Source organism: Thunnus thynnus, chromosome 13 (genome assembly GCF_963924715.1).
Source record: "Thunnus thynnus chromosome 13, fThuThy2.1, whole genome shotgun sequence".
NCBI classification, from domain to species: domain Eukaryota; kingdom Metazoa; phylum Chordata; class Actinopteri; order Scombriformes; family Scombridae; genus Thunnus; species Thunnus thynnus.
Window position 1 is genome coordinate 6,249,880 of NC_089529.1, and position 18,273 is coordinate 6,268,152.

At 41.2% G+C, this 18,273-nt stretch overlaps 1 protein-coding gene across 1 annotated transcript in view; it reads left to right on the forward strand.

Annotated features, from left to right (window-relative positions):
- Nucleotides 1-18,273, forward strand: part of atp2a3 (ATPase sarcoplasmic/endoplasmic reticulum Ca2+ transporting 3) — a 50,630-nt gene that overhangs the window by 18,173 nt on the left and 14,184 nt on the right. Inside the window, exons 4-9 of the mRNA XM_067607470.1 lie at nt 4,530-4,634; nt 5,191-5,329; nt 10,217-10,297; nt 10,402-10,487; nt 10,830-11,294; nt 17,271-17,359. Coding sequence (XP_067463571.1) covers nt 4,530-4,634; nt 5,191-5,329; nt 10,217-10,297; nt 10,402-10,487; nt 10,830-11,294; nt 17,271-17,359 — 965 coding nt within the window. The remainder of the gene's footprint in view (nt 1-4,529; nt 4,635-5,190; nt 5,330-10,216; nt 10,298-10,401; nt 10,488-10,829; nt 11,295-17,270; nt 17,360-18,273) is intronic.

Below are 18,273 nucleotides of genomic sequence, written 5' to 3' on the forward strand. Positions count from 1 at the left end.
CTAAATTTAACAACTTTGTAACCAATAAATGCAAACAACAAATATGGGAGGACATCACGAACACCATAAATGCAAAAGGAGAGGAGTGGAGCACAGGGATATTAAAGATGTGAACAAGTGGAGCGACTTAAAAATGCAAGCAGTTGAGGACTTTCCACAAAATGTCCCAACAGGAGGTGGACCAAAGCCAGACATGGGGCCATACTCATTGCTAGTATTGGACATTATTGGAAAGGACTCCCCCACAGTGATTGGCATTTCATGTGGGGTTGAGACTGGAACAGCAGAAGAACCTCCAGCACCAGTTTCAGTAGCATCTCTCCCACTAGCAGCTCTGGCCTGTCCACCAACAGCAGCACCACTTTTCCCTTCACCTGCAGAAGCATGTCTGCTTGAACCAGCATCCCTCCAACCTCCAGTGCCCACCTTTACTGGACTGAATGTAGACAACAGTCAGCCTACACAGTCCCCTCAGGATATGTCCAGCGGCCACCCACCACCAGCCAAGCATGCTAAAGGCAACAGAAGGCCTCTTGCACCCAGCACAGAAGAGGATGTTAATACATTAAGATGTCGACTCTTTACAGCTGAAATTGAGAAGCTCACACAGGAAACACAAAAGATACAAGCAGAAAAACTGATAATTGATAAAAAATTGATAATTGTTATTTATCTGTGCAGTTTCATATTTCAAACATTTCGGATGATTACTATTAGGCTGTAGACAGTAACCCTACTTAATAAGCTTATTGCGGTAGCGATTTTTGTTCATGCCTATTCTTATATGAGGCTTTTGATTTGCAGCTCATCCAAAGTAGGATGCACTAAGGTAGGCCTGGATAGTGGCAGCCTCAGTCGGTAGGTGGTCCTTTTTGCCGAAGGGAATGTCTATGTCACCTCCATCATCTGCATTCCCTTCCTCCACCAGTGGTACTTTTGTAAATTACAGAATTTGTAATAACAAAGTCAGCATCATACACAATCTGAGCGTTGATAGAATGGCGTTGATACCCTCTGCTGTTCACAAAGTCATTGTCTCATATTTTCTGGTCTTCAGTTGACCACAATACAATGTCCGGATGGAGAATTGTGTCCACCACCCCTGGGAACTGCAGCCTCCTTCCCATGTCTGGCCCCTTCTTGCATCTCTCCCACTCAAGTGTGTCAGCAAAAGACAGAAACACCTTATTATGGCACCACCTATACCGTCCTTGTTAGAGATGTTTTACACCCAGACAGTATGTGTACCAGTGTCCCCTTTTGACCACAGAGCTTGCAAGGTGGGTCCTCTGTTTGCCCCCATGTGTGCAGATATGATGGCGAGGGAAGGGTGTCATACACGGATCACAAGAGGAAGGAAATATGGAAGGGCTCCATTCTCCACAGCTCTGCCCATGAGATCTTGCGCTTGGGCAGATCTCATTTTACCACCTTTTTGGATGAATGTGTCGATGTAATGGTTCTGCATCATACTAAATTTTCCTAAACTGGGAGATTGTGGCAGAACCCTCTTCCTTTGGAACAAAGCATCCCTCTGCCAGTTTCCAGCTTGGTGGGATTGTGCCTTTGGCCCAGGTCTTTCTCATGATCTTCAACAACCTCTGGAGAAGTTTTTGGCATTTTTATGCATACCTTTATAAGGTATACTGCTTGGGCCTGGGGCAGCTGATGCTTTGGCTTTCCGGATGATGTCTTGAATTTCCTGCCATGTGGGCTCCTGTACATTCAGCTCAGCTGATGGTTTTCCAGGTTCGTAAACACTAGCTCCTAGTCCCTGACCCTGGCAAGGGTTGCTGTGTGCATCCCGCAGGCTTCGAGCTGGATAGTGTACCAGATTTTTGTTGGCCGAGAAGAGTCCTGATGAAGCTGTATGGGTCTTTAACAAACTGCTCTCACCTTTTCTCTTTCTTCCTTCTTTACTGTTGAGGATATTCTTCCCTCCGGAGTTTGCACAGCTGTTCCCAGAGCTTGCTGGTTAAGTCCTTGATACCTTCTTTTTTGGCCAGTGAGCTGGTTTTAAATAGCTTGTTGAGCATCTTTATTATGCTCAACAACCTATTATGACATCGGAACTATTTCAGCTGGTGCAACCCTTAAAATGTTAGTAACACGTAAACTCCAGACTAAGTTAGAAATTACATTCAAACTAGGCTACGTTTGTACTTTTGCATACAATGGTGCAACCCAGTTCTGGTGAACATAGTGGAGCATGTAGTGGATAAAGGCTACTGTTTCCTAACAAGTTCGCCATATCAACTTAAAAACCGATTGTCAGTGTTTACAACTTGTTTCTGCTGCCCCCAAGTGGCCAAAAATCTGTTATTAGCAGTTTAAATATAGGAGCAACTAGTGCTAAAAACACTCCATACAAGGTCAGACAGAAAATCAAGTGGTACACACTTTCAATATCTAAACATTCTTGCCTCTGTCTTTTCACATGCAAGTAAATGAGCATATGAGTTTATCAAAACAAATTTCAGGCTCATTTAGCTAACTGCCCTGCCATTCAAACCACTCGCAGCACAGCACCACAGAGAGAAGTAGATCACACAAGGTCCTTATGTAAATGTTAATTTGTGTGTGATTTTCCTACCGTCCAAGAGCTCCAGTGCACTGGATCTAAACCATGCTACAAAACTTGGTATTGTTAAGATGACAGTGTTTTAAATTAGCCCAGTTCGTTTGGTGTAATCCCAGTGATTTTATTTCCCCAATGATCTCATTTCCTTCAGGATCTAATTTATTTTTATTGCCCCTGTCATTTTAGGCATCGTCTCACTGCTCTAGGCTATCCAACATTTAAGATTCTGTCTTTCCTTGTTTTTTGTTGTGTATATGAGCATTTTCTTTCTGGATGATTTTTTAAATTCTATCCTTCATTTGTTTTAATTTTAGTTTGGCCCTTTTTATGAGTATAAATGAACTTGCAAAAACTAAAACTTACAGACTAAAATGAATAACAAAGTCTAGTGAGTGGGTAGAGAAACGCATATCAGACTAATTAGAGCTGCATCATTTAATTATATTTGTTTTGATGGCACACCGCCACTGGCTTTCATGCTGGATGTTAGAAATATTAGCTTTTCTTGTGTTATCAATGTGTTTTTTAGTATCTTGCACTTGCAGTCACTTCCAGTCTTAAATGTTTGCAGCCTTTAACTGTATTTACTGCAGTGCAACAGGCCTGGACCCTCTCCGGCCATTTCCATGCCTGTGTGTTTTGAGTGCTAGGGTTGTGAATAGAGGCTGTGAGTGCATTTCTCCTGACTTCAGCCATCCTTTATCACTTGCTCTTGGCTATGGAGGTCAGAAGGGTTCTGCAGTATAGATCAGTGCTTCCCAACCAGGAGTACTGGTACGCCAGGGTACTGCTGCAATTGCAGTTTTAAAATTCCACATATTGAGTCAGCTGTAACACCTGAACACTGTGTTGTGATGATTGAAAGTATGTGAAAACTAGTTAACACTAGCTAGCAAGGAGAGTTAGCTTAAAGTTGGATAAATAGTTGGAATACTTAGCTAAAAGTAATGAATTAACAGTTTAAATAGTTTGCTAAAATAAATTATACATGATTTAAATAATTAGCTAAAGGTAGTGGATACATTTGTTGAAAAGGCTAAAAGTATGGATAAACAGTTGAAGTAGTTAGATAAAACTTTTGGATAAAGGGTGAAAAAGCTAAAAGTTATGGATAAATGTTTGATATAGCATAATCAAAGTAATGAATAAACAGTTCAAATAGTTTGCTAAAAGTAATGGGTAAATGGTTTAAATAATTAGCTAATGTACTGTATAAATGTTGAAATAGCCTAGATAGCTAAAAGTACTGAATAAACACTAGAAGTAGTAAGCTGAAACTGAATTGTGAAAAAGCTAGTTATGGAAATGGTTGAAATAATTATCTGACAGTTATGGGAAATTTAGTAAAATAGATAGATAAAACTAATGGATAAATGGTTTAAATAGATAGTTAAAACTGATGGATAAATAGTTTGTTAAAAGTAATTGATAAACAGTTAAATTAGTGAGCTTAAAGCATTGGATAAAAGCTAGCTAAAAGCAATAGATGGTCTTTTGCCACTCCAAATTGTAGTAGTATGACTGCAAACATGACCATACCGACCTAAACATTGACAGTTCAATTGTATGAAATATTATTGTGACAATATACACTTTTATACAATCAGTAGCGTTAAATAACATCCAGTTTTAAATTTCACATTTGTAACATGACAGGTGGTGCAGATGAAAGGGTACTTGAGTTCATCTGATAAGGCTGTGGGGGGGTACTTCATACAAAAAAGGGTTGGGAACCACTGTTATAGACAACACACACTCACTGGAACTGAGCTGCTCTTCTGTCTTTCACCACATTTTCCTTCACCAACATTCAGGCATTTTTGCTACCAAACATGTTTAAGAGCAAGCATCCCCTGTATGTATATGTATATAATTGAGCTACCACAGGAGTTAAGGAGTTGCAGTATAACATGTCTGCTAAGGTTATATGTACTTTGTGTTCATCTAGGTGTTGGCTCTGTTTGAGGAGGGAGAGGAGACGACCACCGCCTTTGTTGAGCCAATTGTTATTCTTCTTATCCTCATCGCCAACGCTGTTATCGGAGTCTGGCAGGTGAGATACGCTCTTCATCTGTGCCTTTGTTTAAAGTGTACATGCAAATGTGTAATGTAGTCTCTTTTCAGTTGATGTTCACATGGTTGCAAAGGCCAACAAGACCTGTACAGTAAAGTTAAAGAATGCCATTCATCTTGTCCACCAGCTGTCGCAGGGTAAACACATTCACCTTTACCGTCTCTTTATCCGTGTGCTCTATTCAAGGTGACATTGTGTCCTTAACATCTGTACATTTAAATTGCACATTGCAACGGGATGAGGCTGTCGACAGTTGAACAGTCATGTCAGTGCAACAAGTCAAAACATAAACAAACTGTGGAGCCCATGCAAAATGTCCTTTCGGTTCTTTTCTGTTAAAGAGGAAGCAGGAATTTTTGATGCAAGCTTCACAAATAATGACACGGCAACACCAACACTTTGGTAAAGAAGGCGTGTTGCATTGCTCTGAGTTTATGCTTGCTTGGTGTTAGGACACACTCTTTAAACCATAACCAAAATTTCTATTGTATGTTACCAAGATTTTTTAAAATTGTCCCCTCATCTCTCTACACAGGAGCGGAATGCTGAGAATGCCATTGAGGCTCTGAAAGAGTATGAACCGGAGATGGGAAAGGTGTACCGCATGAACCGCAAGGCTGTCCAGAGGATCAAAGCCAGAGACATCGTCCCAGGAGACATAGTGGAGGTTGCAGGTAAGCTGTGGCTGCACCCAATGAAGCTCTTAATGTCACTCACTGAGACTAATTTATACGTTGTCTACCTCCAGAAGACTCTCACTGCCATCACCTAGCTGCCCGTATGCTCCCGCTGCCACCGACATGCACAGAAACACTCACTCACACAGCCTTTGCCACCCATTCATGAGTCTGGAAACACTATTGGAATATCTCAGAGCAGATTACATAAGAGTCTTTTCTCTGGATGTACAGGTGCCAGGGCTGCTATCCAGTTGTGTCTGTGTTTGTGTGTGTGTGTGTATGTGTAATGTGCGCGTGGTTCTGTGTAAGTGGCTGTGGTCACCCCTTGTATTTAAGGCCCAGTTTAATTTTCCACAGCTTTCCCCTTCCCTTTGCTTTCCATGCTCTCAGTCTCACCACCTGGACGCTGCTGGATGTTTGTCAGCTCTTCACTCACACTCACTCCCCCCCCACGTACACGCACATACACACACAATTCCCCTGCTGTAAACTCGCCCATGTGTGGGCAGCCTCGTCTAAAAATAGTCTTGTTGTCACTCTGGTTCCAGAACATCTGTGTATGCCAGTGTTAATGTGCAAGCGTGCACACATGCGGCACCAAGGAGATCACGACACCGTCAGCATCGACTGGTTTTGGGAGTGTAATCCTCGGCTTTGCATGGCTAGTGATTCGCCTCAGACAGCTCGGAGTGATGTGCAGGGAAAGGAGGGAGAGCTCAGGATGTGTGTCTGTGTGTGTTTGTGTGTGTGTGTGTGTGAGAGAGAGAGAGAGAGAGAGAGAGAGCCCACAGCGTTCATTCATAATCGCAGCACGGAGAGGCAAAGAGAGGGATTATACATGCTGCGTTGGTTACAGTGAAGCTTCGGCACTGTTCAGTCTCAGGTTTCTAAAATGAAATTGAAATCATCCCTCCAAATAAGTATCACTGAAGGCCTCTTAGACCGGCCGAGTTTTATAAAATCAAATCAAATTTACTAGATTGTTTTCCTCGCCATTTACAGGAAGTCAGAGTTCAAATTATGTGTGTGTGGGAATATGAGACATACGCCTCTTTTGTGTGTGTGTGTGTGTGTGTGTGTGTGTGTGTGTGTGTGTGTGTGTGTGTGTGTGTGTGTGTGTGTGTGTTTATGTGATAGATAGCACTTCTTTGGAATTTGGGCTTGTAAGAGCCCGAGTCCTCCATCACACATGTGTGCGCACACAGCCAGACACAGACAAGCCCACACAGGTAGCAAGCACCAAAATGACTCCACTCAACCCCCACCTACCGCCACTACCATCACCGTCACTGTCAACACCAACAGTGTCACCATGACAACAGTCCGTGCTCCGTGTGGCTCATCTCTGTGACGCTGAAGTTCACAAGGGGTTGAGGTTTAACGGCAACCTGCGAGAGGGGAGACAGATATGACTTTAAATCAACCATCTGCTGTTTGAATAATGGTTTTGAGATTATTGGTGGCTCTCAGCAGCTGCAAGTAGATTCTTGTTGGTCGTCCCAACAAGAAAAACACTACTTTTACATGCTCAGTGTTGTTTTTATTCTATTTTAGTATGCCTTTTTTAGCAACTGGCCAAGGACAACAGAAGAGAATCAGGCTTTGAGGCAAATTCTCTTTCTGTGTCCCAAACAAATAAATGAATAAAACAAAAATAAAATGAATTTAGAAGAGCTTATAAATGTGGACACAGTCGGAAGTAAAGCCACCGAAGCTCAGTGTATACACCTTCTTTTATCATCACTCATAGTCTGCATTATAGTAGATAGTATTACATTTCTGAAAGGTTTATGATGATAGAGTAAAAGCATTTTTTTTAAACATTAGATTTATTTTAGATTTAATTTACTTTATAATTGTCCTCTAGTGCTGTATATTTCCTTTCGACAGCCAGTAGAGACGGCTGATCCTAGAAGTAAGTGCAAAACCGTTGAAGACGAGGCAGTATTCAAAGGTGAAATCCAAGCTTGTTTGAAGTGTGGAATGCATTTACTGTCAAAGTTTACTTTTACAAGTGGTATGATAGTGGTTATTAGGCACTCTGCTGCATATTTGTAAAATATACGCAGTCATATATTAAGCGCTTCGTTCTGTCTGACATAATGTTGTTGCTAAGCAGTTTTAAACAGGGGTAAACAGCTGAAGTAGGTACCGCACGCTCTTCTCACTTAAAAAATGTGTGTCAGGGATGTTGAAGCGTGTGTAGTCCCTCTGACTGAAACATTTAAGGATATGATGACAAAGAAAACAAATTAATATTTTCCTTCCCTTCAGTGATTTCCCAGGCTTTCCTGTACTTCAGATTAGCTGCTGGTTGTTCCATGGGAACTTGATGCTAGGGCGTAAAATAAACTGTACGGAGGTATCGGAAAAGGACACTGTTGACCACAAATGCCTTTGAGGAGAGAAAAGAACATAAATATATTTACTCAAGTTTCCAACCCTGCTGCCCGCCTGCCTACTTGTAGGTACATTACCGGTGATGCCAGCCACGGTTACGACACAGTTTGTGATTTGTGCCTCCACTGGAACTTTCCTCGGTTTTTTAAATGGAGTGATTGCAGTGGTCAGGTTGTTAGGAACTCCTAGTGGGTTTACTCAGGACCTGAAGAGATGGAAACCTGCACCAAGCCGAGTCACGGTTATCCTGCACGTGAATGAAGACCTCTTTGCCAGTATATTATGCAAGACCTTCTGAATTTGTCCAGTTTTACCAAATGGAAGGAGAACTCTGGTTGGCCAAATCAGCTGACTTCTACTGTTGTTTTGACCAGACGTACATGTGCTAAGTCTATTTTGTGAATGAATATCAAGGTACAATGATTATTTTTAACTTTTTTTTTTTTTCATTTTTTGAGACTCAAAGCATTAACACTAACAGTCAGAATAATTTCTCATCTTGTTATTTAAAACACTGCTTATATGTAAAAATCTGAACTCGAAGTGGCTGTATTAGGATTTAAATTCCTCCTCTAGCAGATGGAGAGTGTCTGTGGGAGGCCGTGGCAGAAAGTGGAGGTTTGATAGGAGAGCCGGAGTCTGCGGGTAGGCGTTTGAAAAGCCTCTCTTTTCTGCTCTCGGCCAGTCCTGCTACAGTGAACTTGTAGCCCCCAGCCATCTCCCACACAAACACAACACACATTTCTCTCCCCCTCCACCTCCCTCTCTCTTGTTCTCTCACAATCCATGGGTGTCAGACAGAGAAATGTAGAGAACTAGGCAAATGGAAGTACAGGCTATTCAGCTGCATACAGTACAGTCTCTTCATCTCTGTTTCTTTATCTCACCATTTTTTGTCCACGCCCCCCCCCTTCCCGTCAGGAAAAAGCAGTGAAAAATTCCCCTCGAGTCTCTCAACATTGAGCAAATGTCAAGAGGAGATGATGGAGCTCAGAGAAAAATGGAGAAAGATCAAGAACTGAACACTCAGAAACTTAACAGTGTGAGACCACTTTGAAAAGTTTTCTCAGAGAAGTGCTCATAGAAAAGATGTACTGCCTGTTGAGCGTCTTTCCGTGCATGAGCAAGGAAAAGCAGAAATTCTTGTTCAAGATGTCCAACCTTACTCATGTTGAAAAGCCCAACGGTAGATTCACAGCGAGTTCTTGTTTTTGTTGTGATTAACGTTGAGAAGCACTGACGGCTGAGGACTCTGAGTTGGCATTAATGAGACGCTTACTCCACAAAGTAATGATAAGGTGTTTTTCCTTGTCTGTCATGCTGGAAAGAAACAAGTGAAGAATATTACATTTGTTAGGAATGTTTGGAGCAATTTCCCACTCATCTGCTCTGAGAACGTTGTCTTTGCTACATTAAATGATCAGTTTTTCACAAGTTAGCGCTGTCCTGCTATTATGAAAATATTTCCATTAAATGTTCATTGTCAGTCTCTGACAAAGTGAAAGCAATAACCATTTTGTTTTGGGGCATTAGACACTTATAATGCTCTGGCTATGAAATATGAGTTTAATATGCAGGCTTAATAAGCAGACTGTAAGACTATGGTGGAGTAGATGAAAAGCATTTTGTAGATTTAGTACAAGCCTCGTCTGTAGTTTCTGTCTGACATGCGTGAGGAAGTGGTTTATCAGAGAGACTTGGAGAGCGTGAGGAGAGAACAAAAGGGAGAGGAAATGATCGATCATTTTAAAACAGCAATGTGACTCCATCAAGGTTATATTGAGCCGTTGTTTACCTGCAGCTGCTACTTGAGCCTGGGCTGAACCTGGTGATGTTTCTTTGCTCAAGGATTTATTGTTTGAACATGAACATTCAATAGGGTGTAACTGAGTGTTCACCTGAAGCTTTACACTAACGGGTATACGTTTACTTTCCTGAGGGGTTTAACATAAGCTTCATGTTCAGACAGCAAACTTATCAGAAATACATCTTGTCTTCTTCACTGTTCTGCTTTCTTTATATTACTGTGACTGTTGGATGGTGCTTTTTTTTAGCCATGCAATTATTATGGACGACCATGAAATTTGCTACAGATTCAAGGTACCTAGAGGATAAATTGTAATAAAACCTTGACTTTTTTCATCTATCCCCATCATATCCATTTGTCCAGTACTTTGGTTTATGACCAAATACCTGCAAAACTGCAACACCAGCATCAGCTGCACTTTGTGTTTAGTGCTAATTAGCAAATGTTGGCTAACTGACTAAACTAAAATGGTTAACAGTGTAAATATTACCTGCTAAATATGTTAGCATTGTCACTGTGAGCATCTTAGTATGCTAGCACTTAACTCAAAGCACTGCTGTGCCTAAGTGCAACCTCACAGAGCTGCTAGCATGACTGTAGGCTTGTACATTTTGATTTCAGTTTAATTATTTGTTAATGCCAGCTTGTTTTTTTGTTCTGTTTGTTTGTTTTAGTTGGTGACAAGGTTCCTGCTGACATCAGGGTGACCTCTATAAAGTCCACCACCCTGCGAGTGGACCAGTCCATTCTCACAGGTATTTCTCATCAGACATCAGACAATCCTGCTTCAAGGCTTTCAAATAAGAATTCAAAAAATTCTACAGTCTTAGTTTCTGAAAATGTACAATCTTTTCTTTAGGGGAGTCCGTGTCCGTCATCAAACACACTGACCCTGTCCCTGACCCCAGAGCTGTCAACCAAGATAAAAAGAACATGCTGTTTTCTGTAAGTGCATCCCCTGCAGCTCACTGATGTTTATCTTCTGCTTTCATATCAGGAATTGATGTTATTATAGACAAATCTATACAAGCCTGACTTTTAATCACGTAGTCGAACGTAGTTACTGCAGTTCTTAGAAAGGTTATAACACATCTCTAGTGATCTAAAGACTGCTTAATGTGTATATATTTATGCCTCATTGCTCCATTTGATAGAAATTCGCTTTATAGGTTGTAAGATTTATGATTAGGTTATGAAGAGATGAAAATCAAGCTTCTCCAATATCCAGTTTGCGAAATTCTCTCTGCTTCACTTCCTCTGCACTCATTTGTCTTTTTTTTCTCTCAGGGCACCAACATCGCTGCAGGCCGCGCCATAGGTATTGTCGTTGCTACAGGCGTCACCACCGAGATTGGTAAGATCCGTAATCAGATGGCCTCTACAGAACAAGAGAAGACGCCACTGCAGCAGAAGCTGGACGAGTTTGGCCAGCAGCTCTCCAAGGTCATCTCCCTGATCTGCGTGGCTGTGTGGGTCATCAACATTGGCCACTTTGGGGACCCCGTCCACGGCGGCTCCTGGGTGCGAGGGGCTATCTATTACTTTAAGATCGCCGTGGCCCTGGCTGTGGCCGCCATACCAGAGGGGCTACCCGCTGTCATCACCACCTGCCTGGCCCTCGGCACACGTCGCATGGCCAAGAAGAACGCCATTGTTCGTAGCCTGCCCTCAGTGGAGACCCTGGGCTGCACCTCTGTTATCTGCTCTGACAAGACGGGCACCCTCACCACCAACCAGATGTCTGTTTGCAGAGTAAGTGGCAATCAGGATACTAAAACATGCTTTTGTTTGAATGACTATTTAACTGTTTGAACACATGTTAGCCTATGGACTAATTCATTACTGCTCATCAGGTAAACACACATTCCTTTAACCCATCATAATTGGTTCCAGGGCAGGAACTCAAGCCTGAACATTTAATTTCCACATTCTGTCATTTGATTGACACTTCATAAAAAGCTCCCGGGAGTTTCCTTTGAGAAAGTGTTGTGGGGGTAAAATCTACAAGGGTTTGCTGTTCATTATTTATGCCAATCTCTGCAGTTTATCCATCTTTCAGATTTTTCTTTTTTTTTCCCCCTCATGTGTTTTTTTTCTTTTCTTTCTTTTCTTGAAGGCGTGCAAGTGGAGCTTAAAAAAGGATGGAAAATCCTTGTGGTGTTGTGTAATGTTTACCTCCATTTGGCAGGTTTGAGATAGCTGCTGGTGGAGTAGTACAGGCTGGCATGACCTGGCAGCACCCAGAGCAATAAACCACAAGATCGCGTCACACAGTGGAGGTTTCTAAAATGTCAAATCGCCTTAGTAAACACAATACAGTGATCCATATCCTGAACTATCCTGTAGGTTTACAGTGTGTATATAATTACATTGGACAACAAACACTGAAAGATCGTATCCACAACTATTCAGGACTAGTTCTAGCACACACCCTTTCCCATTGTGTATGTGTGTCTGTGTGTGTTGCTCCAAGCACAGAGTAAATGTCAGCACTGCTGTTTGTCTTGGCTCCTGTTAAGCGTCCTGGCTCTACACACATACACACACACCTAATCTCAGTTAACACCTCTTGTCCTTACATCCTCCATCTCACCTCTCACCTCAGCTAATGACCTCAGAGTTACTGGCCAGTATGACTATAAGGCAGCACTTAAGTCATGCCCAGACATGACTAGTGTCACATCACAGTGTTGGCAGCCCATGTCAGTGATTTCCAATGGAAAATCTGGATTTCATGTATTAGTTTATTGATTATTGAAAGGGGATCAGTACCATTAGAATCTGGACAGTTTTTATTAGTTATTCGTGAATTGCAAACCATCTTCTAATCCTCTTTGTCCTTGTGAATTACTTTCTGTTTCAAAATGGAGTTTGCATTGGAGTACTGTGCACTTCCTGCACAACAGATGCTTTGCTCTTGTCGCATAAGCACCACCCCCCTTTTGCTCCTCGAGATGACGTGGAGTATTTGTACGATTAATGTGTGGTGGCAGGGAGTTCCCTCTCGTAGGAGGGACATGGAGAAGTGATCTCACCGCAACCCTGAAACCCTACCAGACAGAAAAAGAGTGAGGCTGGCCAACTCTGGTAAATATTGACCTTCTGCTTCCACCTTTACTCCCCGGCCTGCTGTTGTCAGCTCTCTGGTGGTCTTATATATGCTCACAGAGACAAATCAAACTTCCGCTTTTCAGTTTTTTTTGTCATGGTGTTTCCTGGAGATAGTCATTTTCGTGGTTGCGTAACTCATACCTCGTCATGTTTGCTGTATAATTAGACGGCTGAGTCTGTTTTTACGGTTATCGTGCGTCAAGGTTTAAATGCCCACATGAATGTTTGCCCAGGATTATCCATCTGTGCTTATTCTCGGACTGGTCTCCAGCCAGTGGCCCTGATAGTACCATGTGTCTCCCTGGCCTCAAGGGTATCCCCATATCAGCAGGATTTCCAGGGATTCCCCTCCGTGTCCCAACACTGTACTTCCCTTTTCCCTTCAAACATACACACATGCACACATACACACATTAAAAGGGTTACTCACCATTCATCCCTACACAAGCTCAAAGGAAGTGAGTAGAAGAATACAAACTTGTGCCACTACCACTGAGTCACATGGATCACACTGTGCCTTGTTTCCTTGGAGACCACAGCGGATCAGATAGTGAGAGAAAACTGACCATGGAACAACCTTATTATATTTCTCAGTCCCTGCTTTGTGTGTACTGTATGTGTTTTTGTGGAAGTTATTGGTTCCCAGAGGGGTCATTGTTTTTTTATAGAATAGTGGAGCAGAGACTACCGCGCCAAATGACCTTTGTGAAGTTATGAATTGAACAGAAGGGTAAAGCTTTCAAAGTCACATAAATCAGCACAGACAACACATCTAAAAATTAAATGAAAAATTAGTGAACAATGATACAGGGCATAATGGGGTAAGTCTGTTCTGTTCAGTAAGACATTTGATAGAAGTTTTAGGATCTCTTTTTTCATACCCCCTTTGCTGCTGCAGTTTAGAAGTTATAGACATAATCAAGCAGTCAAAAAATAAGTACTTTAACATTGTGTCTAAAGTGCCTTTTTAGTCATGCCAGCTGTATGGCTCTATGGATGGCAATGTAAGGACAGTTGAAGATAAAGGAATTTCCATAAAATTGAGTAAAGGTATTCATAGTCTCCAGAGGATGACTCCTAATGACTTTGGTGACCTTCTGACTTTTCCTCTAGCGCCACTGTGAGGTTGACATTTGTGGGTTTGCGTGAAATGTCTCAACAACTATTTGATGGAGTGCCATGAAATTTGGTACAAACATTCATGTTCCCCACAGAATGAATCATAATCACTTTGGTGACCTTAAAGTGGATATGAAACAGTCAATGAAGTTAACATGATTTGCTAAAAAGATTTCCACTCTAATCAACAATTATATAACAAACATGACAAATATAAACATATAAAAGAAAAGAGCAACCCTGTTATGTCTTTCGTGGCAAGGGTACCACCATCTTGCAGTACTATAACCTGTGACATCACAGGGTTGATTGGACTGGCTGAGTTCCAAAGATACAATGGGAGAAACGGTGAAAGATGGAGATTTGGGATCCACAGGACAGAAGTCCAAAAAGAGGCCGCTATTGTATTGCTCCTGGATGTAGGTCGACAAATGAGTTTTACAGGGTTAAAGGTGCAATGCGTAGGATTTAGTGGGATTTGGCATTGAGGTACAGAGTGCAGAGTCATTGAACACATCTTTTACTCCTAACAGCAGAACTCATGAACACCTGTTGCCCCCCTCCCCACCTACCCCGACACACAGTCCGACACATGTCCCAAGCCTAAAGATTTCCATAGCATCTGTGCCAAAATGACTGTCAGAAATTCAGTTTGAGGTGGGAAGGTGACGAAAATGGACCACAACCATTATAAACACCCAGGCCCGAAAGTATTCACCTAGCCTACGTCATTCCACACCATACATCATTTGATTCCTCAGCCAGAGAAGGTCATCACAGTTGACGCAAACCTCCAAAGAAATATTTCTTACCATGTTTTCCATAGCAGTCAGACAGGCTCACACCTCAGACACTCCACTTTAGACTCCAAATGTTAGATAATCCCCAGACATTATCCCCAATTCCATTATTTTCCTCATCATCATCTTGTTTCTTCTTCTTGCAATGCGCGCAATGAAGTTTTTTAGTGTATGGGATGTCTGACTTTTCCTTCACTTGGCCCAACTGTCGAAAATGTATCACACATGTGTGCAATTTAAAAAAAAAAACAAAACGTAGTCATCCCAAACCAATGTAAGGCACAACAATTTACTTTTAGAACAGTATCTTACTTTTTCAACCCAAAGTGTTGATCGCATGACTGTCCATCCAGGAAACCACTGGAGGCCTGACTTGTTTTTGTTGTTTTGGTTTTTTTTTTTTACCATCCCGGAATTGGCTCACAAATAAATAAGCATTTTTGATTGGCCTATGACAGCTCTACCTGCTTACTACTGCACTGGTTTTAGTCATGACCAACATGTCCATAAAACTAATAAATCAACAATATGAACCAATAGAAGTGGCAGTAGGCCAAATAATATATTTATGCAAATGGCAATTTTTCAGTACTTTAGTCTAGTCTAGCTTTTGCCTTTTGATACTGTCAGATGATAGTCTCTAAAAACTAGTACTAGTATCTATTATAGCACCTACCAAAAAACTGAAAAATCAAAGTAGACCAGAATAGAAACTAGATACTAGGGGCCAGAAATGCTTCACTGTCTTCACTTGCCAACGGAACCAACCCCATTATGTATGCAATGACGTCACTCCAAAATGGTGGCTCACTAGCTAGATAGCCAGGTAGAAATTACGAAAATACATTTGTCATATCTGTGGTTTTAACAACATTTTTAAATCTTATTTTAGGCAAGGTGGTTTTCTAATACATTTGGGCACTACCAGTGCCAAAACATGCATATTTCATGCCCCCTTTAAGACTTTTCTCTAGCAATATCACCTAGACAAAATTTCAATTTGTAGAATACTTTATACTTCAATACTTTATGACCAAACACTTGCATAACAAACATTTTACCTGCTGAACATCAGCATTAGCATTGTTATTGTAAGGATGTTGATGTTAGCATTTAGCAGCATAATAATTACACTCTCACAGAGCCGCTAGCATGGTTGTAGACTCTTAATCCGGTTGAACCTAAACAGACTTTAATAGAAATTAAATAATAACCTTTTTATGCAAATATTGTACTCACATTTTTTTTTCTCTCAAATCTGTATATTTTGTTTTTCAGTAAAACTGATTCAAATCCTCAAGTCACAGAAGTTCTGACAGGTGAATGAAACGCATGTGAACAAGCTACAACTTCAAATCTCCCTCTCAGTAGTGCAACTGTTTATTGAAGTAAAAGAGGGAAAATGTCTTGATGTCAAAAATTACAAATGCAAAATGCATGTTCTCACAAAAGCTATAATCTCACAAAGACTATAATCATGATTCAGTATGACAGTTATTTATAACTGTGCTTCATCTTGTCCAGACTAGACTACATCAGTAGACTAATTGTAATAACCCTGTTGCAGCAGAGAGTTGTTAGGGAATAATTACTCCATTAAAAGGCTAAAACGTACCTTTTAGGCTCAAGTGCTAGAGGGACAGCAACTACCTCTCATCTGAGGTCTGCCATCGATTTAGTGTTCCATTTTAAATTGATGGATGCTGGTAAGTCAGTGACACACACACACACACACACACTAACAGAAGAATTGAGAAGGAAACCAAGTTTAACCAAATGGCTGCTTCATTAATTCTTCAATCAGCTGGATTTAATGGATTCTTAAACAGAGCTAAGCTGGGTCATAGTGGTGTTTTCCCTTGGTGTGTGTGCGTGTTTACAGTTTGCTGAACTGAAGTGTCAAGATATTAAAAAAATATGAATTAATAAAGGTCAGTCAGTTAGCCTATAGTGAAATTGTGTACAACAGTCAGATAAGCTGTTTAGAAGCACAGAGAGGCCTTGGACTGGAAACAGCGTTGTATCTCATTTTTATAAACCACCAGCCTCAACATTCGCTTCAAAACTTGTTTTTATCAATATATTAGTTTCAGCAGTGCATCGTGAACCAACCTTCTGGGGGAATTTCAGGAGGAAGATTTGCCAACAAAGCAGCCAACAAAGCAAATCCTTGGACAGCTCTGGGACTTCAGATCTTTCTCCTTACGCTTTGTTTTCCAGCAGTAGACTGAAATGTATACGGCAGTGTGAGTGATTGATGAAACTTTACATCAAGACATGTGAGCAGTGCAGCTCCCAAGTCGCCTGCGTTCAGAAACACTAAGAAATAATGAAAAGGGGTGACAGTGTAGCCACTGCTGGTCATCTGAGGGTGGAAAAGCTTTCAGTTTGAGGGATTTCTTGACTGAAACTGAAGAGTTTCATTTAACGATGAAAACCATGCAACAATAGGTATATTTTTATATATATTTATATTTGTGTGGGTCTGACGAATTCTTGCCCAGGCAACATACTTTTGTAATGATGACTCACTGGAGGGTACTGTGAGGTCGATGAGAGTAAGGAAAAAGTTTGAGTAGAGGAATGGCAACTACCTCTCGTCTGAGGGTGAGCAGTCGCAACACACAGAGCAACCCTGGATCTGACGAATCAGCTAACTGTACTGCTTCTGTTTGTCTTTGCCTTCTCTCTTCTCCAGATGTTTGTTGCCGACAAGGTGGAAGATTCAAGCTGCTCCCTTCATGAATTCTCTATAACTGGCTCTACATATGCCCCTGAAGGACAAGTGTGAGTATCACAGTTCCAAGATGTTACGTCTGTTCACATAATACCTCATTAAATGAAAAGTGTGTGTGATCTCCAAGGTTTACCAAAGCATTTTACACTCTAACACATTTTCACTCTTTTCCGTTTCTTCCTGGCTTTGATGAAATTCTGAGTTGTTATCATTAAAACAAGATAATGAATAATATAAATAGATTTAGTCAAGCAAAGTGCAATGTGATCTGTGGTCCAGGATGTGTTATATCAGAGCTAATGATTCCCAAAAAATATGACTAATTCTGCTTTATGGGTTGCTATGGCAATGTCTGTGATAACCAGGGAAGTTGTTAACAATTCCTGGATGTGTGCATATTAGTTGAAGAAAAATACATTTGCAGTAACAATCATGTAAAATTGTAAGACTACACACTCTCCTGGTTCACCTTGTTGCAAGGTGAATTTTTGGTAGATAAATTGAACATAAGGTCTTAAAGTAAGATTTTCCTAATCTGTGCCGTGTCAGAGTTACTGTTTTTAAAAATCTAAGGTAAAAAAATAAATATGTGCTTGTGTAGGAATACAGGTAGGTGGCTAGTCATTAGGTGGGAGATGACAGGTCACTGGGTTTGCATGTTGTTTATTTTGCTGTTTGGTGAGTACAGCATTCTGACTCTGCATGAACCTGTCGATTTCATAACAGCAGAGTGTGGGTTATTGTGTGGGAGCTTCGCTAGCAACGGTTGCAGTCTCTACTGGGAAGGGATCCATGGTTGTCATGCAGTCAGCACTGCTTGTCAGGAACACTCTCTCTCTATCTCTCTCTCTCTCTCACACACGCACACACACACACATACACTGTTTACTACTGTACAACCACTGTTTCTCCAGTGAACTTCGGAATGCTAAACAACTAAACGCCTTCCCCGCTCATAAATATT